Genomic DNA, 24,859 nt, shown 5'->3' with positions numbered 1-24,859 from the left:
TTCCTGCCCCACAGCTTCCCACAAAGGCAGCAGAGACAGTTGGTACCATGGGAAGATTTTTACTTTTTTTTAATGGTTTTTACCCTTTTTTATAACAAAAATATCTTTTGGGGCCAAATACTGCCCCCCAGACAAACAGTCCATGTGCGCAGCCCATGCAGCCAAGGCATGCTGGAGCACTGGTCTTCCTTGACCTGGGATGGGAGTGAGGAGAGGTGGGGTGGCAGGCTGAGCCCGTGGGGCTGGGACTGCCACAGAGGTGAGGAGTTTATGCAGTGTTCTCGGTGCTGGCTGCCGTGTAGATGACCTTGGATTTGGTTGGTGAGTCCAGCCTGGGGGGGAAAGAAAGAGGGGGGAGCTGTTAGACCAGATGGAGGGTCTTGCTGCCTGAAACCACCATTAAACCCCGTTCTTGTGCCGTGGACCCATCCCAACCCCAGGCGCTGTCGTCCTGTGTCTCCCCATTGCTCACCGTGCGTTCTGGCTGCGGTGCTTATAGATGTACAGCAGGAAGGCCAGTGCTGTGACAGCAAAGAGCACCCCGAAGAGCACGGCCAGCACATCTCCTGCAAGCGAAGCACAAGCATGTTACTCTGGGTCCCCTGCAACTACTGGCTAAGGGGAGGCAAGGAGCAGACTAGTAGCCCAGGAGCCAGAGGGGACACAAAGGACCAGCCTTGGCTGAGCACACTTACCTGCATGAAATGAGCTGGAGTGTCCTTCTGAAAAGGAGACAAAGACCGGAGGATGAGAACCAGCAGTGTGGATGCTAGAACAGCCCTACAAACCCACTGTGGCTGCCCACCCCCTAACTCAGCACATGGCTTGCACAAGACCCCAATTCTCAGGCAGGTGCACCCCTGCCCACCTTCCCCTGCTTTGGGCCAGCTCTTTGCCTACCTGCTGTTGCTGAATCATCACTACCTGTAAAGAGAGACAGCACAGTCAGGGGTTTGCCTTTGAAGTATTTTGGGAAGTCTCAAACCTGCAGGCCTTTGGGCCCCACTTCCGAAATAGGGTTGCCCACAAGACTCCCCATCACCCATCAGCAGGAGAGAGCTGCCTGCCATGTCCCCAGCAGCTCACAGCATCTTGCTGCAGGAAGCCCAGTCCTGACACCCTACCAGAAGCATGAGAGAAGGGGAGAAAAAAGGATCCCTGAGCCACAGCCCACACTTGAGCCTCTCTGAGCCCAGCCAGAAACTCCCCCCGCTGTTGTTGCCACAGCCTAGGAAGCAGTCAGGATGCTGAGCACTGCAGCACCCCATGACTGCACTGGACCCCACAGGAGACCCCAGAGAGGCACCTGGGATGAGCCCAGGAGGCAGTAGCCATGGGGACAGTTGCCTGCATGGTCAGCAGCTCTGAGGGAGGAGGCAGCCACACGTTGCAGGTAGGACACCTGGCATGGGGATGGCTTGGCGGCCCTACTTGCTGGGAGGGAGCCCTGCTGGACAAATGTTTGCCCAGTATAAAAGCTTGGCTTATAAAGAGCTGTATTATCATCTGTACGTGGCTCGGGTATGGTGCACAGAGTGGCACTATCTATGGGCTCTATCCAGCTGCATGGCTGCTGCAGGAAAGCTGCCACCTCAGTCCAGCAGCTGGGAACAGCAGTGGTTATCCCAAATTGGGGGTGACTGGCAAAAGGATTAACAGGCATGGATACAGAAGGTGAAGCTGGAAGCAAAACGTGACCCCACAGCACTCCATCTCAGTGCTCAGCAGCCTCAGGGCTAAAGCAGGCAGATAGCACTGATGTGGGGAGAAGCCCACAACCATCCTGTGCACACAAGGCAGGGGACCAGTAACCTCATTCAAAAGTACAGGGACATTCTCCTGGCACTTCTGGGGCAAGACCTTTGTAGCTTTCTTACAGTGGGGATTTTTGTTTAGAAATAACAAATAATAATAAAAAAAATAGGTAGAGCTAGGCAACTCCCCCCCTTGCCCCAGTGCTGGGAAGCTTTGGAACAGCTTCTGCAAGAAAGTAGTAAAAGAAAGGCTTGGAGGTAAATGGAAAATATGATAAAGTATCTAAGAGGTTTACCAAAGATAGAGCATGCCAGCCTAACCTGATATCCTTCTTTGATAAGTGATATTCTAGACAAAGAAAATGCGGTAGATTTTATCTCTCCCAGCTTCAGTGAAGCATTTGATGCAGTGCCACATGGGAAACTGCTAGCCAGGCTGAAGACCACAGTGATTAAAAGCTTAGAGCCATTAGCAAGCAAGCTGCAGGTGGAATGGTGAGGGAAGTGCCTTGCACCACATTGTGTGGTTATCGAGGCATTGCCCAGAGGCCTGGGACCAACCCTGTGCTGTTCCTATTAGTCATCTTCACAAAAGGTGTAGGAAATGCCATCAGAACAGAAAAGGAACAGGATATTGAGCAGAAAACCTCCAGTGACCTCAGGGAGCAGCAATGGGCAAAAATTCAGTGATGCAGAGCAATAGTCACACCTGAAGATTAATAGTGATTTCTACTCATGCCTGGAAATCACCAATGCAAGAAAGGCCTTCGAGGAGAAATAGAGGGTGGGAATTCAGTGATCCCTCAAACAGGGGACTCTGTGCCTGGCCAGGATGACTTTGAGGCCCCCCTGGCAGAGCAGAGCCTTCAGGAGGGGTCCCCAGCACTGCCTGTCCTGCAGGATTTGGAGGAGGGGCGTTCACTGCAAGCTTGTACCTCTGGCAGCTCTTACTGATTTTATCTGTTGCATTTGGGATTAAAGTAGCTAGCTGGAGTGCTAGGACTTGCCTGTTTGCTCTTGACTATGCATCCCCTAGACCTGCTACTGTTATGTCTGCGAGACTAAGGATAAAATAAGTTTCTAGAAACCAATCTTCCCCAGGCAGGGTGAAAGAAGTGCAGAAATGGGAGAGAGTAGCACCCTAAGACCAGTGCTGCCACATGTCACTTCCTGGGCAGGTCTGACCCATGCAGATGCTGTGTTTCTGTAAGATACACGAAGCACTGCCTCCTGCTGCTGGCCCCGTCACTGCATCCCTGCTGCTGGGAGCAGCCTGAGCACACTCACACACTCCTTACCAGAAGAGTGCTTCACTGAAGGGGTGGTCTGGAAACTCGCCAGCACCCATCGCCCGTGCAGGTTCTGCACTGGCCGGTAGTTGTTCTGCAGAAGCTCATCATCAGGGGTTCTCAGGGTCGAAACCAGCATTGACATCTGGAAGGAGAGCAGTGTGAACAGAATAGCATCCATCCTGCCTTTGGGAGCAGGTGAGCTGCAGACCACTGGCACAGGGCACCTGCACCAGCTTACGAGGAGAGGCTGGGAAAAATGTGGAGCTCATTGCCCTGACAGACCTGGTGATGAGAGAGCAGCATGGTCTGGTTGAAGATTGTCCATTTGACTGTCTGGTAGCAGGGAGGGGTGGTCAGAGAGCCATTATAGTGGAAGTACAGTTTCAGGTTGGCAGGCAGTAGACCTGCAATGTTGAATCCGGGCACCAAGGTTTCTTGTCCTGGGAGGGGAAATATAGGAGTGAGACTGGTACAAACCTCTTGGAGGACAACAACATGAAGGTCATGGGCAGTCTGGCAGTGCTTGTGCTACTGCAGCCACTGGAGAAAGAGCAGCTGATTTACCCTGGAGGCAGGGGAAACAGGTGGGCTGTCTGCTGAAGCCCTGCTCTGCTGAGCAGCTGGTTTCTCTGCTGGGCTGCACCCCCTGTGACAAACACAAGGTGGGATAAGGTCTTACCTACTTCTTGGATTTCGAACAGATGCTTAAGTATTTCATGGTAGTATTGGTTCTCCCCATGCCCAACCTGCAACACAGAGACCTCAGGGTAACAGCAAGGCTGGGGCCAAAGGGACACAAGATGGTGACAGCAGTGCCAGTAGGGAGGTATTGCTCCTTGACAGAGGCACCCTATCCCAATGACCCCTTAGTTCTTATCAGGGCTGCTCTACCCTTTCTCTCCGCCTCTTCCGAAGTACACTTGCACCTCTGCAAGTCCCCAAAACTCTGCCCACCCCAGTCCCATCCTCCCCCTGCTGATCCATGGAACTCACCTCCAGAAAAGCTCCCAGTACAGCCAGGCCATCTGGGTGAACCATTGCCTCTGTAAAGCTGTCATACTTGGTATTGTAGTGGACCACATGGATCTGGAAGGGAAAAATGCAGTCCCAGTGCTGGATGGACACCACTGGGTGATGCTCACTCCCACAGGGCTACAGCCTGCTGACACAAGGGCTGTGAGAGACACTCAGGCATGATGAGTATCACTGCAGGGGAGGGAAAATGCTGGTGGGATCAAGAAAATCTGCTGCTGCAAAGCACCCAGCATGAAGCTCTGTCCGCAGGAACTTCCCTGGTCAGGAGCAGCAAACCAGCACTCTGTCCTGCAAAACAGGGGCTAATACTGCAGAGCCAGGATCACTTTGAGGACAGCAGCTAGAGAAGGAGGGATAAAACCAGATGCGAGCTGGCAGAGCAAGAGGACAGTGTGTACAGAGTAAACAGTCCCTGTAGCTCCCAAAGCAGGCTCACAGCCTCCAGGGAAGCTGGCTTCCACAGCCTGAGGACTGCCACAGCTCCTGCTCCATCAGCCCAGGACCAGGCTTCACCATGAGTCTGGCTCAGCACCAAAGTATGGCCTGCTACACTGAACTCCACTGCCCAGGATCCTGGCCAGGAGTTACAGCCTACATCCAGTGACAACCAGAGCCATGGGCGAGGAGCAGGACAGCATTCCAGCGCCTTCCCTGCCCAGCACCATGAGGGAAAAGATGTATCCAGCACCATGAGGGCTCCTTACCTCGGCAGCAAAGCGTCGCCCATTGACGGTGTGCTCTGAACCGTGTCCCGATGGCGAGCCCCAGTGCAGGTGCAGCTGTACAGCTCGGTACTGCTGGGCATAGCCACCAGTGAGGGCCAGGGACTCGGGCAGATCAAGGACAACTGCAAAGGCAGAAGGAAGAGGTCCGTAATACAACATAAAGCCCAGACAATTCCACAGGTAGGCAAAGGAGGTGTCTCAAGGGAAACAGTTACCCTGGGCTTCTAGAAACTGGTCATAACAGAAAACCTTGCTGTCATGAGGCTGTGGGCAAGCCTTCCAATGTGTCAGGGTTCAACTTCTGACTGAAGGTTGTAGGATACTGCAGTAAATACGTCAGCTTCAAAAATAGCTGCTATGAAAATGCTGGAAAGTGAAGAGCCCCTCTGCAAAGACTCCCGGGGCCAGCTCCAAGCCAAATGTTATCCAACAATTTATTCAGTTAGTGAGAATAACATAAAGACATCATGGATGAAATTCATAGAGAAAGATACTGGCAGAGTGGTGAATATCTATGAGAGCAGGGCATCTGGACAGAGAGCTGAAACTCTAGTGAGCTGGGACCTTTCAAATAAAGGAGCCTGGAAATGTATGACAGCATTGGAGCTAGTGGCACAGAAGCATTAAATATTTTGAAAGCACTTAGAGCTAAAATTTTTGCCTCTTTGGATACCATAAATTCATACTTTGTGTTTTCTTTACCTTATTGTGCTTTATCCTATTTTGGACTTATGCAGCAATGCAGCAAATCTTAAACTAAATCTTAAACTAAAACAGACATGTGGCAAAAATATCAGGGAGCATCCCTAGACTCTGAGAAAGGCTGTCCTATGCTTTTAAGCACCTTTTCCTAATCTTTAATGTAAGGTTTTTCATTTTTCCTTTTCAGATGGGGTGTCCCTTAGTAACATCACTGATGGGGCACAGATTTGGGATTAACCACGTAACAGGGCTGTGATGAGTCATTGTCCATTTTGAATTCCTTGCCACTGGGTTCAGAGATAGAAAACTCAAATACAGGAAGTGAGAAATTGTTCCCTCCCTATGGATTTATCTGCTTTTACACTTTCGTATAGGTAAACTATTCTCTTCCTTCTCCTAACTATCTGAGTCATTTTCAGGCCCTCAAAAAAGCTTATGAAGCATAAAAACTTTGTTCCCAAAATGAGTAACTGTACAAATATCTTACTGGGCTTGCAACTTTTTATTTTTTATGGCTTTTTATACAGGCGAACAGTGGTTGCCACAATAAAAAAAGGCATGTTAAAACCATGTGAGAAAGTACATCCCCCCCACCAATGAAAATTCTCTCACTGCTTTTCTAAACACCAAGCAACACCAGATGCCAGGGTGTCTAAAATAGCAACTACTGAGCTCAACTAGTTTAACTCTGCAGGCACATTAGGGCAGGAGGCCACAATATAGAGCTCTGTGCATGAAGCATGCAGCTGATCTGACCATACACAGCAAGCCTGACCTGTCAAGTTTTCTGTATGCACAGGTCAGCTCCATCTCGTTGGCTATCAGGGCAAGGAGGTGCCTTATCACACCGTCAGCAAGTTCTTAAATCGCTTTCTCCATAACCTTTTCTTAGCTCAGAGACTGGCAGAGACCAGCATGCACAAAACATTCTGCCTTCTCCAAGAAAAAGCTGGTAGCAACCAGGTCCAACCATCCTCAGCTGTGGAAAGATGTGGTTTTCCTCCATATCTGGAATACCGAGGCTGATACTAAAATAACGTGAATAAGTTGTGTCCAGAACTGTACAAAAACCATTCTAGTATTGGAGAAGGGAAAAAAAAAAGACCCATAAAAATTTCTTCAGACCTTGAGATAGAATCCTTAAATACAGACAAAGTAAGGTAGTCAACACCGTGCCCTAAACTTAAAACCTAACTTACATAGGTAACTTAAAATCTAAGTCACATCATGAGACTGATGAGTCCTTTGAAGGTGAAATGCAGGGGAGGAACCAGTGGCTGAAAACCTGCATCAGAAATATCAGGGACACATTTTTAAAGAAAATGTGGAATTAACAAATTCCTGGAGCCAGCTCCCAAAGGTTCTGGACACCTTGGGGCTTCTCACCTCTTCCAGGAATACAAATGGACCTGTAAAATTTCTACAGCCTGTTGCTTCCTTTTTGGCCTAGAAGGCAACAGGGCTGCAGCCTGCAAAACAGTGTCCAGGGAAAGGGCACCAGAGAAGCCCAGTCCTGCTGGGAGAGCCTGAGCGTCTCCTCTCCTTGTGCTCCAGCCCCTGCAGTTGCCTCTGCCCCTACCTGTATGCCCATTGTTCTTCAGCTTGAGCTGCTTGCTGGCAGGCAGGCTGTAGCCAGAGAGCTGGATCGGCCGCAGGTCAGGGCTGAAGATGACCTGAGCTGTGTCAACATTGATGGGTGACTGCTTGGTGCCCCCACAGTCTGAGTAGTCCGTACTCCAGTGCTTCAGGTCTGGTGCAAGAAGGAAGGGAGGGACTGTCAGTGAGATCTCCAGAAAGAGGGTTTGGGGGTGTTGGGGAAGTGGACTGGCAGCAGCCAGGGAAGTAGCCATGCATATAAGGTTAGCTTCCATGAAGTTAGCTTGGGAGCAGCTTTATACCAACATGTGACTGAATGCAGCTGTATCAGGAAAGGTCTCAGAGCATGGTGAGCTGCCAGGAAAGTCTATTTTTGGGGTGTTTAGGAAGAGTGCAAGAAGATCATTTACAAGTGGACTTGGCAAGCTGAGGAGCTGCTGCCCTGCAGCTCATCACACACTTGCTGCCTTGCACAGCCTGGCCTCTGGCAGGTATCGCCCCCAGTGCTGCTTGAGCAAGGTACCACAGTGCTCCTGGGCTCTGTGGCAAAGGGCCAGCTGACATGGCTGGGTTGGCTGCTGAAATGGCCACCTCTCCCCAGTACCACAGCTGGGATAAGCATGGCTGATGCCCCAGAAACCTCCTTTTGCACTGCAGAGGACTACTTCTAGCATGTCATGGGCCAGTGCAAACCCAGGCCTGCCCCCAGACCAGCCCCTTGCAGGACCCCTGTAAATATGGAACTTGGCATTAGCAACTGAGCCAAACCCCAGAGTGATGGTGCATTAAGGAGTGTATCTGTCATACCATTGTGGTGATGTCCATCATGGGTGCTGTGGAGAAGCCCCCCTGGCCTTGATGGGAGAGCAGGGCCAGGCAGGATGGGGAGGGAGGGTGACAGGGGGCAGAGGTGAAGACAAGCTAATCCCTGGGCTGGTCAAAGTCCCAGCATGGGCTGCAAGTCTAGCCTGGGGAGAGCAGCCTTTTCCCCCCTTGGCACAGGGTCAGGGGAGCTCTCATTCAGGGAGGAGCCCTTCCCTGAGGGGCATCCCCCCACACCCAAGGGGCTGGGAAAGCCCTCATTGGAGCTGCTGTTTCCTAGTGAAATCCTGGTGAACCCCTAGCTCCTCAGCCCATCCATGCCTGAGTACGGGCACTGCGTCAGGGTCAGGCAGGAGGGAAGGGTGAGTCGTGGAGTGCGCACAGAAGCCTTGTAATAATTAACCATGGCTGGCTCAGTTCCAGGATCTGCTGGGTAGTAGAAAAAAGCAGAAGTAACTGCAGGGTATTTACCTTCATAGCTCCAGTGGCTGTGGCCTTGAAAAAAAAAGAAAAGAAAGAACCACATGAATGGAAGGGAAAGGTTGTCAGCTAACACACCTCTGCCAGACAGCAGGTCCCTGGACTCACACTGCCTTCCTTCCCCCTCCCCACCTTTGCTTTCCCACTTCTCCCTCTGTCCCAGCAAAGGGCATGTTTCCAGAGGGTACTGCCTCCTCGGAGCACGGCCAGGTCCCCTGCACTTGCCAGTCAGAGGGAAAACCCCAGGGCTGACATTTTGTCGTCATCCTTAAAAAGGAAAAATCAGAGATATTGGCTTCCACTACTGAGCAGCTGTAACAGCAGCTGCTCCAGAGCAGACAAGACCTCCCACTACCCCAAGACAAGGCACTTCACAAGTGCAGCTCTCACACTCCATGAGGAGTTTGGGCAGCAAGATGCACTGCTTCATGCAGATACCCTCCTCCCACCTGGGACTGACAGCAGAGGAAGAAAATGAGCATCGAACCCTTTTCTTTACATCAGCGAGCGCCGCAGTGGTGGGGATGGGCTTTCACAGGAAAATGTGCCAGGCCAAATGCTCAGCTCCTATCCCCAATTCTAATTCATATGACCACCCAAATGTCCACACAGAGCTTCTTTAGGTCCTACCATGCAAAACCCTTTCTTCAGGAAAAGCAGGAGAGAGGATTAGGGATCCCATGCCAGGACCTCTGCATTTCTTGTGTCACCCATGGGTCACACTGTTACCACAGAAAGGTAACAGAAAGATGTGACCTGAGCTTCCCACAGCCAGAGGTGTGCCCACTGTGCAGATCTAGATGGGACAAAGCCCTGCTGGGAAGGTTCTGAGAGTACCCAGTACTCAAAAGGCTGGCCCTCACACTGTCACTCTCCTCCAGGGCAGCCAGCAATGCCTGGATTCCTGACACGTCACTGGAGCTGGCCTTAGAAGTGCACCAGAATCTCTTCTCAGATACCCCTGACCAAACACCTTGGCTATCGCCAGTCCTTCTAAACAACCAGCTCCAGCCATGTAGGGATGGTGATTGATGTAGAGCTCAAATTTGCCTCAAGCAAGGAAACATGGCCCAAAAGGATTATGTGCCTGCTCTGACTGGCACAACAGGTAATTCATGAGCTCCTCCTCTGATTTGTTCTTACCAGCAACATTGTCACTGCAGACAGGCTGTTGGCACTTCCCAGCCCATGAGTACAGGATCAGAGCGTGCCAGGATGGGACAGGTTTGGGGCAAACCGGGGCATTCATAGAGCAGCAATGACATGGAGGAGCATTTAAGAGGTACAGTTGAGTCCAAATGTCATCTCTGCCCCTTGGTGAGGCCATTTGTCTGCTAGCCTCGCCAGGATGCAGGAGGGTCTCTGCAGGAGCTGCTCTGGCCCCCATCCCTGCTGCTGACATGAACTATCGACACGCACTTGCTATTAATAGGAGTGGATTCCAGCTGAGGGGTGAGAAAGGAAGAGGCAAGCTTTCCCAGGCCCAGATGTCCCATGCAAGGCCCTAAGCCCAGCAGGATCCTGCCCTCCACTCAGTGAGGATCCAGGCATGGGCACTGCTGGGGGTCTTGGTGCATTTGCTGCTCAGGAGAGTGGAGGACCACAGCCAAACTGGGCTGGGAAGGGCTGGAGGGTGTTCAGGGGCACTGTGTGCTGAAGAGGTGGGAACAGATTTCAGGGCTCCCTCCAGCATGGCTGGCGACTCACCTCTGTCACATTTCTGATGCTCAAGAGCAATGTTCAGGAATCTCTTGGCTATTCCCAAAGGCATAGGAAGAAGGAGCAGCAAGCGGAGGACTGGGCTTCACTGTCTCTCAGCTGCACGCACCAGTACACGTGTGCCCCAGGACAGACTGCAGTGCCCTCTCCATGTCTGTTTGCATGGCACTGTCCAGGGATGCACCCAGCTGTGCTACAGCAAGCTGAGATTCATTTATCCCACCCACCTTGCTCACACAAAAGATACCTGCTCTCCAGAATCCAGAGAACATGTACCCTCCTCTGGAAATACCCTGTATCATCTCCCACTCTCCTACCCCTCCTGGCACTATCTGCATGCACTAAGAAACACTCACACTGGGGCCGTCCTGGCACAGGTAAGGCACAGCACCCCAGGGCTGGCACATGGTGCCTTGGTTCACTGCACATGCCTCAACTGGCACAGCCTCCCCCAGCACCCCACTTTTCGCTCACCTCCAGGGACTCTGCCTAGGCAGAAAGCAGCTCAAACTTCATATCACAGATTGAGCAATAGCCCCATGCTGACACCTGCCCTGATGTGTCAGCACTGTGCCAATTACCTCAGGTTCCCACATCTCCCAGAACACACCTATTCCCATAGCCAGGGGGGCTCTGGACCCTCCTCACAGCCTCTTGTCAGCCCAGCTCGGCAGCGTTCGGACATCCCGAAGGCTGTAGCTGCACCCAAGAGCCAGTTCGATCCACCCCAACACAACAGGCTTCCTCAGGGATGTCTTGGCATCAAAACCAAAGGGACCCATGAGTTCTTATGCACCCGCTGAAGCCCCCTTGAGCGTGTTTTCCCATCCCGTGGATCTGGGTGCAGTGATGGCACAGCCAAGCCACCCCCTAGGGCAAGCATCTCTCCAGCGCAGCTGTGCCGGGTTGGGGCCCCTTGGCACAGGCACTGAGCTCTGCAGGAGAGACCGCCGAGGCCAGCCCAGCCGGGGTGCTGGGACAGGCTCTCAGCAGCAGCCCCTGCCTCGGCACGGCTCGGAGGAGCCCCGCTCTCACCACTCCGATCCCTTCCACCTGGGGGCATTTCCAATCTCGCATCCCTTTTCCGTGAACATTAACCCACTGCCCTGCCCAAGTGTGGATTTGCATAATCCAGCCTGCCTCCCACACTTCCCGCCGGAGCACGTCTTCTCCTTGGAAAAGCTGTGTGATGCCAGGTCTCCCTTCTGCTGAACAGCTGCCGCTCGCCACAAAAGATGTGGCTGCACCTCTGCATCGGGTGCTGCAGCTCTTTGCATGCCCTGCCGTTCCTCTGAGCACCCACTGCCCCGGCAGGGACTGCAAAGCGCTCCCAAAAGCAGGGGGAAACAGCCTTGGTGATGCGATGCGCACACCGGGAGATAACGTGTAAGAAGAGGGTTCCTTGCAAGGTTTCCAACAGGAGAACACAATACGGTGCTGACAGGAGCTGTCTGCCCTTGCAGGCCTCCGTTCTCAGCCGAGCAGAGCCCCTCAGTTCACCTGAGTACTGCCTGCCACCTGCCTTTCCCCAGCAGCCTGCGATCCAGCCAAGTTTCCCACGAGTTTCCCCTCTTCACACCCTCCCTTTGTGCTTTCTCCTGCTGTTCCTTGCTCCCACTCAACCCTCCCATTCTAGGATACAGGCTTTGCTGCAAGTGCCAGCTCCCTTCCCTCCTTGACATCCAACACCATCCAACAACACTGTCCCGCCGAGTTCAGGCAGACGCTGCCATTACCAGCGTGCTGCTCCGCATGTCCTGCAGCCCGGGAGGAAGGGTAGGAGCAGCTTTTGGCAGAGTGAGGAGCCAGCTCAACCACTGGCTGCTGTGAATCCCACATAGGAAAGGCACTGATGCAGCAAGCTGTGCACAGGAGACCTCACCAGGGGCACACAGGAATGGACTGTGCACCCCAAGGACTCAGGATCATTTGCACAGACCAGGAGGCAGCCCTCAGCAGAGCCAAACAATAAGGAAGGAGACCAGGGGGTTTGCCCTGTGGGTTTGCACCTCCCATCCTGACTTCTTCATATTTTAGGGTCTGTGCAGTCTGAGGCTGCTGCAGGGTACCTGACAACACCGAAACACAGTGCTGTTCACAGCGTGGATGCTGCCTGACAGCAACACAGACTCTTGTGCTATCTGCTCACCTTGAGCTCTGGAAGTTCGATGGCTTGTGTGTGGCAGGCAGGACAGCAGGCTTGCTTCTAGCTCTTCCACACTGCTCTTATCAGCCGGGCACGCGGTGCCCTGTGCTCAGCCACAGGGAGTGCTGGCATCCTGCCAGAGCCTCCTCTTCCCGCTGGGACCCAATCCTGAGCCACACCTGGCTCTAAGCACCAAGGGATGAGTTCAGCTCTCAGATGCCAGACCAGGACCAGCTTGCTGTGCCCTGTCCCAGGCTATGAAGGGATCAGTGGAGCTCATGGCCCAGAACAGAAGGTAGGTGGGGTGTTACTCTTGAGGGTCAGTAGGCCAGAAGGTACCAGGACATGCAGAGATGCACAGAGTGCAGGTCCCAAAGTGGACCAGCCACAGCAACCAGATCCCAGCCTACAAAACACATCCAAACACCATGTCCCTTGAAAGCAGTAACCTGATTGGGGTACCTGGACTGTGCCACTGTGCTCACACTGCCCAAAGCAAGCTCGCCAGTCTGTGGCAAACATGGCACAGGCACAAGGTCGGGGCAGGGGGGTGCATAACCTGATCATCCTTCTGCCAAGCCCCACTGGAAGTGTCTGTATGGGAGGGTTGTGCCATCGCAGCCCCACCTCCTCCCTGTTTTCCCCATCCAGACACAGCCCTATGCAACAGCACCCACGTACCTTCAGCTCAGGACACCACCCCATGTGCTGCCCATGGGGGCACTGATCCCTCCCAAGCCTGGCTGCATTAAAGCCCCTTTGTGTTTGTGAACTTGGACCCACTGCAAGCCCTTGGGATCAGCCTTTTTTCTGCCACTGGTAGCACAGGTCGCTGCAGGGATTGTTCTTTGTTCTCCTGGGGGACGACTGCCTGCACTGTGGAGCCCAAGACTCCAGCCCCCCCCTGCAAGGGGCAAGGGTTTGGGTGGAGGAAGGCATAGGGCAGCCTTTACTCCAGGGCATGTTCCTTCTCCTTCTGAACCCAGCTGCCCCAGCAAGTGCTGGGGGAAACAGGAAACAATCAGAGTGCTGCAGAGAAACAGCCATCCCAACAAAAGGGATAAAAATGGGGAAATCCCAGAGGACAGATCAGTGCTTGGAGCTGGGGAGAGATATGATTAAGGAGTATTAAGCAAGAAAAATAGGTTCACTTGGAGGAAAAGGATATTGGGGAATATCCTTATTATTGGAAGCAAGAAGAGGACACTGAAAACAAGACACTCTGAATAGGAGGGAGAGGAAACAGGGAACGGGAGATACTATTTCCCAAAGACACACTTAAGATGGGACCCAGGTCTCTGGGCAAGCCAGTCTTCTCAGGGAGCAACCCCATGGCAAATCCCTGAGCATGTGCCATGTCTGGAGAGCCACCAGCCCTACCTCATGCACAAGCCTCAAGGAAGAGGGAACCAGCTCACCACCCAGCAGAGGTGCTGAGACACGCAGCTCCTGGCACCTGGTAGGAGCCTTAGAGCGTTCCAGCCATAACCTGCTTCTCATGGGATTCCATCCAGATCTTCAGCCTCTAACACTGCTATAGCATGGGCTAACTTGCCTGTTCCCTACTGACCTCCTGGCCACTGCCTTTCCCCTTCTCCATTCCAGTGCTCCCACCCACCCATCCCAAACCTCACACGGCGTCCAGCCCCTTGGCCAGCGCAGCACACCGGCATGCTGAGCTCCCACCCTGTGGCCTGGGTTACTTAATCTCTGTGGCAAGAACCGTCTGCATCCCCATCCCTGTCCAGTGCTCAGCCCGGCAAGAACGGCTCTGGTAAGAAAAGTGATTCATTGCAGTAACGAAAGCAACTCCTGGCATGAAACATTCCTGGTCCTTACCACAGGGCAGCTGTCCTGACACTGGTCAGGATAACTCCTTACCAGAGGCAAAACCAAGGACACGCTATGAGGCTGAGCCCAGGAAACAAACCTGTGGGCAAAGCGGGGACAAGGAGCATGACCAGGGACAACAACGTCCCAGTGCAGCACTCAGCCCCAGAAGAGCAAATCCACAGCCCTCCCCCAAAATCCCTGCAGAGCGCTGGCAGTGCCGTAGCTTCCAATCAGAACAGGGACCAAGACCAAAGACCGAGGACTTTTTCCCTGAACCTGTAACTCTGAAAACCTCTACACTACCAGCAAGACATCTCACGGGGAGGAGGAGGAGGGGCACACAACCCTGCAGCCCTGCCTTCTGTCACGTCCCTCGTCCCCCATCGCCAGCCGTGAGGCAGCCCCCCCCCAACTCTGCAGCAGGGCCAGACCCCGTTCTTGGTGAGCCGGGGGAGAGGAGGTGGATGCAGGGCAGCCCAGCCGACATTCTGCAGGATAAAGGGGACTGCCCACCGTTCACCGGGGTGCAGGGTTGGAACCTCCGGGTGGTCCCCGGGAGCAAGCAAAGGTTGCTTGGTGCACAGCCCTTGTGCCGCCCCCCCCCCCCCCCCCACCCCATCTCAGTGAGTTCTGACCCCTCAGACTGATGCAAGAGGGGAAAAGTGCTGCGGACAAAGCGAGGGGCCAGCCCCTGGGCAGGGGTCCGGCCAGTCGAGCCGCACGGGAGTTGGCGGGAGCAGGGACAAAGGCAGGGACGTGCTGGGGGGTGCAGCGCCCGCAGCTGGGCCATGCTGGGAAGTCTCATCTCCACGGGGACATCTCATCCTGGGGCGCACCTGAAGCTCTAACACGGGTGCAGCAGGAGTTACAGCAGCCCCCAGCCCCAAACCAAGCAAGGGGAGAACTCCCTGGCGTTGAGGACACCTCTCCACAAAGTATCAGACATCCCAAATCCAACACCTCTTGCACTGAGGCGCTCAACTCATCAAGGACCCCCAGCCCAGCAAGGGAGGGAATCCTGTACATCAGGGCACCCCATGTATCAGAGACCCCAAACTCAGTACTGGGGCGCTGAAACATCAGGGTGCTCAAGCACCGGCCATCCCAAACTAAGCTCCGAGGCGCCTCCTGCACGGGGACCCCAAAGGCAGCAGCGGGGTTCCCCACGGCTCGTGGAGCCCCGCGCACTGAGGGACCCCCGCTCACCTTTCCCCGGAGAATGCGGGAGCTCCTCGCCGCCGTGCTCCTGGTCGGTCTGGCTTTCGGAGCCGGCACGGCCCAGGGCGGGCAGTAGCAGGAGGGGGAGCAGGAGCGGGACCCGCAGCGCGGCGCGGTTCATCTCCGGCAAGTGCGCGGGTGCGGGACGGCGGCTCCGTGCCTACCCGCCCGCCCGGCCGCACGTAAGTGAGAGCGGGCGGGGAGGAGGCGGCGGCTCTGACTCACGCCTCCGTTACCTTTTATAGGGGCTGGAGCAAAAGTCTGCCGCCGCACGGTCCGGCCAGGTGAGCCTGGCTCGAACCCGGGACTCCCCCCGGGGCTGCCCCTACCCCACTCTAGTCCCCCGCCGGGACATACGGTGGAGCCGGGGCCGGGGGAGCCCAGTCTGCTCCTCAGTTCCTTCAGCTGTGGGTGTTCTCTCTCCTCAGTGATGGTTCAAGGATTCCTTAAAGGTGGGGGTCCTTCTACCTAGCAGTGGGTGAAAGACCCCTGAGCCAGTGGGTGTCCCCTCTCCACAGTGATGAGCAAAGGAGCTCTCAGTAGTCGGTGTCCCCTCTCCTCAGAGATAAGTTTGGGATCAGTCAGCCATGGATTTCCGTTCTCCTCATCAGTGGGTGCCTGCTCTCCTCAGCAATGAAGCTGGCACCCCTTGGCCATGACTGTCCCCTCTCCTCAGTGGTCAGCCAGGGACCCCTCCATCATGGATGTCTTCTCAGAGTTGGGTGAAGAACCCTTTGATAGTGGCTGTCCCTTGTCCTCAGTAATGGTGTTGGGATCCCTGAGCAAAGGGCCTCTCAGTGGTGGGTGTCCACTCTCCTCAGCAGTGGGTGAAGGACCCTGCTGTACTGAGGTGCAGACCCTGCCCCAAGGCTGTCCCTTCTCCTCAGAGATAGGTGAGGGACTCCTCAGAGGTGGATGTCCCCTCCTCTTGCTGATGTACAGGTAAGAAGAACATTTCTGTGGAGGCTGGAGGATGGCACAGCTCCACTCTGGGCAGAAGTCTTTCTCCTGCTCCTCAGAGGTTGCAGGAAGCATGTGGGTGCTGCTCAGTGTATGTGTTCAGTGGACCTGGATACCAAAAATCTTTGAACAAGGTCCTGCACCAAAAGTGACCAGGCACATGAAAGCAGACTGCAGTCCATGATGGTAGATGCAAAGTGCTGCAAATTTGGTTCAAGCAAGGATGCACAGCATGAGAGTGGGCTTTAATCAGCTAATGAGACATATTAGAAGAGACCAGAGGGTCGTGGTGATGTCAGCTCACCACTTGCCAAGAAGAAAGTGAAGTAAGCATCAAGGATTATCAAGAAAGAAACAAAACCCAAACCAAAACAAAAAATCCACCCCATCCTGCTGTTAAATAAAACTTGGGTGAAACGTCCTCTCATTTTTTGCCCATGGTTTTGTTTCTCCCATCACAAAAGTGTCAGGATCAGAAACAGCATGTATGGGGCCCCAGGGCTGTTTGGGGGCAAGAGTGATTTCCTTGGAAAGAAGGAGCAAAGCAGGCATGGCTGCCCAGCCTGGTGGAGTGAACTCTGTTCCCATAGCACCCTGGCTTGTATCACACCAGAGAGCAGGGAATGAGCACTTACTCGCTTGGGATAGCAGATTTACAGAACAATCAATGAAAAACATCCAGCAGGAAGTCTGAGTCCAACCAGCAAATTATTTTTTTTCATGTGGTGCAGAAGGGAATGGGAAAATCCTTTCCCTCAGTATGTAATTTGTGCACACACAAAAAGGTACTGGACAAGTTAGTGGGATATTGTGCCTTGCTCTGCAGCACTGCCAGAGTCCCAGCCCTTTGCCATGCCCCATAGGCTCCACGCCTCTGCTAAACCAGTCTGCCCAGCTCTTTCCCAGCCCAAACCACTGGTCAACCCAACACCTTCCTTTATGAATGTGCTCAGCAGAGCTATGTGGATACATCCATATCCACAGGCTTGCCATTGCTGCAAGAAGGCTCAAGATCCATCAAGCGGTACAGAAGATCTGGTTGGGGCTGGATTTTGTGCAGAGCAGAAGGAATATGTGCCAAAAAGTTTGCAGCTGGAGACATAAGCTGCTGGCCATTGGCTACCTGGCACCATGGCCTTCGGCTGTGGGCTGTGCCAGAGATGGTTGCTCTCTCCTGGCCTTGACAGAAAACTGTGCCTCTAGGGTTGACCTGCAGGTGGAATCAATGTGATTATCCTGATCCACCTTGCCCCTTCCAATACCAGATAAACTGAACCATCGGATAAGAGGACATTTGCCAAGGCTCAAGGAAACACGGCTGTGGGAGGAAAAAAACCATAAACTGTCATTCCAATGCTTTTTCCTGCTCATGATCCTGTCGTTTATCTAAATGGTCTTTATCCTGAAGGGAGAAGAAGAAGGCAGTTGTATACAGCAGAGGAATAACAGACTCAGTCTACCCTATTGTTGAAGACAAGCCCTGTGGAGTTTCTCACCTCACACCTGAGTCTATCAATTCTGCTTGCTTCTCCAGGGAGGTTACCCTGCATTCTCTTTGCTGCCCTGGCTTTCTTAGGTTTCACTGTCCTCCCTCTCTATTGCTCTTTGAGGATGAGCATATCATATCACGGCTGCTGTAACTGCGCGTGTCTTCTTTCCACCTGTGATCTCTTACACTTTGTCAGCTCTTTTGTAGAGATGACACTTGGCAGCTGTGGACACTTAGAATGAAAGGTGACTCCATCATCAGGGCACTTGGTCTGGATAGTGTCTCCTGGGAATGCTGGAGTCTGTAAATCACAGCCACATTCTGTGAGCGTTGCAGGCCACACAGGGAAGAGCGCAAGGGGTTTGTTGTCTTGTACAAGGTTCACACCAGTGCTATATCTTCACCAAAAGCTGTCCCCTGGGATTCTCCATCAGAATTATGTCAGGGGAGATCTGATCAGAGGGATTCAGCCCTCTGCAAACAGCCCAGCTCTGTGCCCTTCTTTGCTGTGAGCTGTCTGGAAATACACAGCACCAAACTTGTGCCCAGCTCAGCACGGATCCAGCCCGAGGCACAAAGCACTGGCGTACCAGGGAGCTTCTCCAATCCTGCGCAGCACAAGATGCACCAGGCTGAGATAGAGTGGGTGTACTTCTGGAAACACTGGCTGGTCTTGTTTTAGCTCCAGTGCTGTAGGGAGGGACAACCTCTAAATGCTTGTAAAAGGGTTTATTCTCAGGAAAAGGATGTCATTCCCAGGAAAATTAACTCATGTTAAGGAAAGGCTTGGATGTCTAGAAGAATTTTGGCACTCTGGGCCTGATTCAAAATTGTACCAGTAATTCTTTCCCACGGGACATACTAGTGAATTCCTGAGCTCATTGAGGGCTTTTTGTCTGTTACTTTTAATGTCAAAAACAGCAGACACTGTTTTATTCGTGCTGCTATCCTGCCTATTGAACAATTTAGAGTTAAATTCTGTGGATGATTTCCAAACAAAATCAGGCTGGTCTATGTCACTCACTGAAGTGAATCCCAGGTACAGGTACCTGCAATTGGTGATTCATTACTGAGATTTGGTAGAATTGACTAAGCAACAGTCTTTCCTTTGAGGGGATGTTAGCCTGCTTTGCAAGTGCATCAATTGCACATCTTTACTTTCATCTCCACATCTGTACATTCGTTGTGCTGGTGCCATCAGCTGCCCAAGCCCTACACCAACACAATTTCAGAGTCTCCAGGGAATACTCAGCTTCCAGTGCCTGAGGGTGGGATGACAAGGGATATTTTGAGGAGTGTTAATTAGCTAGTTGCTTTCCCTCGGATGTCTAGGGTAATAGCACATAGTTTCAGAGGAACCCCAGTGCCTGTGCTGTGGGGTTCTAGACCTAGCCTAGATCCCAGTCTGCTCTTTGTGGCCAAACTGTAGGATGCAGGTAGCCAGGAGAACAAAGTGGCCTGGGAGCTCCTGAACTTGGGCCAACCTGAGGTGTGTGAGCTGATCTAAAACTATGAATTCTAGCAGCTGTAGTAGGGGTGGTTTAAAATGCACTTTTTTGTGCTTGTATACACTATTTATAATGTATAGTGTTTACATGCTCATTGTTGCCTTTTGGTTAAAAACAACTTGAATAATGGGAAGCAGAATTTAATTTTAAGAAGCTTGCTTCCAGACCTGGGTCTCAAAATATCAAAACTTCTTTCAACTGAAAAAGTCTGACTTCAGACAAAATCTACATAGGAGCCTCTGGATCCTTGTGTCAGTATGTTCCAGGTAGGAAAGCAATCTCCCCAGCAGCTGCTGACAAGCAGCAGGTATATTCTTGTTCCAGCAGGACAAAAATATAGAGATTTGAAACAGGCAAGCACTTCCGAGAACACTGAGGTGTTTCACAGTCTCTCTTTAGCAGTGAATACATCAATCCTTTTAATTGCAGCAAGCAGAACAAGAGTTTTACCTATAGCTGTGTCAAAATTAGGACTGACAAATCCTTGCCTGGGCATTGAGTTTGATTCCTCTTTTTAAAAATCAGCTTTGTGGCTTCCCTCCCAACCTGATGAAGCCACATGTGGAAAGCAGTGGTCATCCTCCTGCCCTGTGTTTTCTTGGTCTTATTATAAAACCCCAGCATTTAGGAATCTTCTTTGAATTTTTCTTTCAAGTGAATTTATTTGCTTGTATGTGAAGGCTGCCCTTTTGGCAGCATTTATTCCTGGTATATTTATAGGCAGCAACTCTATCCCTTCTTAAACTGTGTTTTGAAAGTTTAGAACGAAGTCTGAAAGAGTTTAGCTTGTTGGAGACTAAATTTCCATTCTACTCAGGATCTCGTTAACCCTCTGCACCTCCTCAAGGTTTAAGTAACCTTTTCTGAATGTAGACATGCTAAATTACATCTCTAATCTGCATGGAAAACCTTTGTCCTGCCACATGTGAAACCACTACAGTAAGCACACAATTAGGTGGTTTGCATGGTCTTTTTTTTTTTTAATTTTTTTATTTACCTCTAGTACTTTATACCAGGAATCCTAATTAGCAGCTCATCAGCACTCAGGAACACAAAGTTCCATGACAGGCAGTCTTCACACCTCTGCTGCAACCAGTTGATTTTCAGCTGCACAGCAGTGTTTCCCAGTGTGTTTCATTGTGAAGGTCCCTAATGACAGTGTTTAAGAGTGTGGGTCCTAAAATCCACTTCAGTGCATTTTCAGTAATCTTCTTTACAGTGCAGGGCTTCTTTTCTTTAAGATAACCCATTATTTTTCCCTTTTTGAAAATTGTATCTTTGCATTCCTTCTCATCTTGACTCTAGTTAATACTCACATTTGAAATTGCTTTAAAAATGTGTTGAAATCCTGGTAAAAGAACCCAGAACATTTCCTTTGTCCAGGGAGAATCTAGATTAGTAAACTAAAAAATCATTGTAGCAAATTTGCATTCCTTTTTTTATCCTTCCTGCTTACTCCATAAATTTTCTTCTTCCAAAGACATCCAGGCTCCTTTTCTCCACTGAAAGCAAGGTACCTTTTTTTATTCTCTGCTGTGACACTGCCTCTGGCTGGATACCAGACCTGTAGCCCAACTGTTTCTTCTTTCAGGTCTTAGGGTGGTTTCAAGCCCTTTTGAACACCTTAATTTCTAGACTTTATTCTGTATGGGGTAGCCTGTCCTTACACCTGTTTTTTATTTTGTCCTCTTTTTCTCTTCCCCGGTCTCACAAGGTGGAGGTGGATGCTTGACTGGTTGAGGAGTCACACCTAACACTGAATTTTTAACCTTCACACAGGTTCCCCTCCTCTCTGCTGTTCACCATCGAAGATTACTAAAGACCCTTTCATGGAGCTTTGGACTTTCCTTTGCTGATTCTAAGGTGGGAACAATTCTCAGGTTTTCCATGCACAAGTCGACCTCTGAGTCACCACATGCTTTGTTCATTTACCACTTTTATTATTGCTCAGATTCTTTGTTCATCCTCAATATCATTCACCATAGATATACAAGCACAGAAGGCTGGAGTCACCTTCTAAAATATTTAGACATTATTCAGGACACTAATTTCAAATGTTTTTTGTACTGAGAGAGCTAAAAAATTCCATGCCACTCCTTGTTCCATGCCAAGTCCTCGTGCTTCTCAGTCCAGGTGATTTCATTAACTGGTTTCTGTAATTTATTGCTCTTACTTCTGTTCTAGAAATTGTCACGATTGTAAACATTTGTAACCTTTCACTCCCTGTAATTAAACTTTTATCAGTGGATATAAGGTTATTTTCTGTAACCAGCCCGTATACAATAATTTCCACACATCTAAGAATCCGTGTTAATGACCACCAGCTCAGGCTAATTCTGTGGATGTTTAAATTGAGCAAGCCCTGGCTGGTGCAAGCAGCTTCAGAGCAAACTCTGAGTTGTGTTAGAGTCACAGGAAGCTACCAAGCTACTCCCCCGTGGAGAACTGTCATTAGGGAAAGAGAAACAGTATCTCAACGAATAAGAAACTAGCAGAGTTGAGGATCTTGCCTATAATTTACAGAAAATTGTGAAATTCTTTCTGGTGAAATTTCCCCAGCACTGCAAGCTCTATACCCTAGAAACCAAACATGTTTTCACTGCTTAGGAGATTCTTGGTGCTGGTTAGGACTACTCAGACAGACCACTGGCATGGTGGATGACTGTGTCATGTACTGCGTGATGACTTTTTCCTCCTTAAGAACTTCTTCAAAAAGGGGACTAGAGTAGTAAAGCCTCTGCTGGGGCCATGAGACTACAAGGCAAATATATGAAGAAAGGGGAATTTGTGGAAGAGTAGTTTAAAAATAACCACACAACTATTGTTACAGTGTCTCATTGACCTAAAGCAGTTAAAATAAAATAAAAAGTACCTGAGATGGAGAATCCCAGTGGCAGGTTAGAGATTTAGAGGTGCGAAGAGTTGCCAGACCATTCTGCCAGGCATGACTTTACCCAATCACCCTGGCACCCAGCCTGGCAGCTTTCACAGGATCCAGTGTTCACTTCTGGGAAACACAGAGCTGGAGCTCATAAACCTTCAGGGGGCTTAGGATTTTTCTAAGAACTCTGCTTCAATGAATGTTGCAATTACACACTTTGTTTTCATTAGTCTGACTAACACCATGCTGCTGTATCTCATTCTGCTGCGTGGCCAGTCCAGGATTCTGAACTGCCCCTGTGTATTTTCCCATATCTCACTTGAAGTACCCCTCAACAGCCACTTTGATAAATTAATAAAACAAAGCCATTTAAATTAATCTCTGGAGGACCCATTTCCAGCCTGAGAGTCCATGATTTTTTCCTGTGAGTTCTCCAATTTTCCATCAAAGTTATTTCAAAGATGTGGACACCAGAGCAGGACACTTTACATGAGCCACGGCGTCATCAAAACTGCTCATGGAAGAGGAATCCCTTCTCTGTTCCCACATACTAATCCAAGATCCAGGTTGGAAGGTGTCCTAGCCCAGGGCAGGAGGATTGGAAGAAGATGATCTTTGAGGTCCCTTCCAATTGAAACTATTCTGTGATTCATTGTAATTCATCCTTGTCTGGAAAAGCATTAGCTCCTTCTGGCACAGTATCCTGGGAGGAATTCATACCATTCTGCTTCATACTCAATACTATTTTCTAACATCTGGATTTTCAAGGAAAAACCCTGTATTTCCTAAGCCTGCCCTGCTCCCTGCCCTCATGCTTGGCTTTCATGTGCCATGATTATGAAGAGACCCATCTCAGGCTTCATAATAAATCCTCACCTTGAGCACAGCTGGGATTTTGCCAGAGGGTCCTGGTATTAACCTCCAGACTAGAGATTACCCCCATATAGAGCCAGTTTGAGCAGAGGTCCTGACAGTCATCCCAGCAGGTTGTTTAGCAGCAGGAGAGAACTGCTCTGCTGTCAAACACCCTCAGAAGCTGAGCTGTGAAGTTCACATGCCCTGAGCATCTCTGGCACTGCTGTCATGGAAGCCCACAGACAGAAAATTGGAGGTCTTTTTAACACATACCAGGATATCCCAGGGTCAAGGAATGTCAATGTCCTCTTTCACCTTTGCTCTTAAGAATCATCCCTGTCACAGATGAGCTGGCAAAATACTCTGAGGGAAAGGAAGTCAGATTCACAAATGACACTTGCAGGGTTGTGACAGAGGAGACTCAGAAAGACACATGGAAATCATGAGGCTCTAACATGTGCTGAGGAGACTCCCCCACAGCAGTACAGCCCAGCACAGCTCATCCCCTGGCACCTCTCTGTGCCAGCAGCACATACACAGCCATGGGGCAGGGGCTGCATCTTTCACAGAAGGGCACTGGTCAGCTGCAGAGAGATGCAGTGCACAAAAAAAAGGGGTTTTACTCATGGCCACCTAAGGCTTATAAATATCTAACAGGTCTTAAGTTTCCTCAGCAGGTGCCCGTCCTTACCTTCCACATGGGGACCAGGCTCTGCTGCATGCAGTGACAAGCAGCAGAGGAGAGACAGGCAGGGATCTCAGAAGGGACGTGCAGCCAGAGATCCCAGTGGCAGGGCTCGCTGCCACGTGATGGCTACAGAGCAAAGCTCACACCCATGACTGCTGCACAATAGTGCAAACATAAAAGACCTGTGTATCAAACAAGCCAAACAGCTCTGCACAGCAGGGCACAGCATGTCCTTCATCACAATGGGATGAAACTTTATTCTTCTTGCTAGATCTGGGGATGAAGAAAAGGTGGAGATGAGCCTGCTTATCACAACCACAGAGCCTTGTTTTCCACCATGCAACCCAGTCTGGGCACCAGAGTTCTGCTGTGCACATCTGTGGCCAATGTCCATCCACACATCAGCTGGAATCAAAATCACCTGGAGAAGGGTTGGGAAAGAGTCCTGGCTGGGCAGCAACCCCGGGGCCAGCCTTGCCTCCTGAGCAGACTCTAGTGCTGCTGTGATGTGAGGCATCATCACAGGAACAAATTTCTTAGAACAGAGGCAGTACAGCCATAAAATGGTGTCTTGTGCTGTAAGGACCAGTGCCCTACTTTGTGAACACCATACCCATGGTCATCCCCTCTTAAGTCCATTTGAGACTTTGTAAACCCTAAGCCAGACCTGCCAAAGCCTCTATTGTAGCCTTATACCACTTCAGAATCATAAAATAATTTAGGCTGGAGAAGGCCTCTAAGACTATTGAGTCCAGCCATTACCCCAGCACTGACAGATCCACCACTAAACCCTGTCCCCAAGTGCCAGTATCTACATGGTTTTTGCACTTCTGGGGACAGCAATTCCACCACTAACCTGGGCAGTCTAATCTAATGCTTTATCACCCTTTCAATTAAAGGTGAGAAAAATATCCAATTTAAACATTCCCTGGTGCAATTTGAAGCCATCTCCTCTTGTCCTATCAACCTTTCCTTCCAGTTCTGTCTCCCCTGGTTTCTGTCTGCTGCTAACTTCTGGCACATGGCAGTGCTCCACCTCTAAGTGACACAGCATTTTAGGAGGCAGACCAGCCCAGGGGCTTCAGACCAGAGGGGTCTGGGAAAACCAGCCCCCCCAGCCCTAAGGCTGTGGCTGATGGCTGCTGGGAATGGAGTG

General features: G+C 51.0%; 1 protein-coding gene across 1 annotated transcript; it reads right to left on the bottom strand.

Annotated features, from left to right (window-relative positions):
• Positions 1 to 43: 43 nt before the first annotated feature.
• Positions 44 to 15,525, bottom strand: LOC131573696 (carbonic anhydrase 9-like). The gene is made up of 12 exons (XM_058827894.1): positions 15,311 to 15,525; positions 8,398 to 8,421; positions 7,088 to 7,258; positions 4,786 to 4,928; positions 4,040 to 4,132; positions 3,726 to 3,792; positions 3,329 to 3,486; positions 3,053 to 3,188; positions 901 to 924; positions 696 to 722; positions 473 to 566; positions 44 to 332 (listed from the first exon to the last, which is right to left on the bottom strand). The coding sequence occupies exons 1-12, from the start codon at positions 15,441 to 15,443 to the stop codon at positions 269 to 271; spliced, it is 1,134 nt and encodes a 377-aa protein (XP_058683877.1). The 5' UTR covers positions 15,444 to 15,525; the 3' UTR covers positions 44 to 268.
• Between the last annotated feature and the right edge of the window lie 9,334 nt (positions 15,526 to 24,859).

Source organism: Poecile atricapillus, chromosome Z (genome assembly GCF_030490865.1).
Source record: "Poecile atricapillus isolate bPoeAtr1 chromosome Z, bPoeAtr1.hap1, whole genome shotgun sequence".
In the NCBI taxonomy this organism is placed as follows: domain Eukaryota; kingdom Metazoa; phylum Chordata; class Aves; order Passeriformes; family Paridae; genus Poecile; species Poecile atricapillus.
This window is presented reverse-complemented; position numbering and strand designations above follow the sequence as displayed.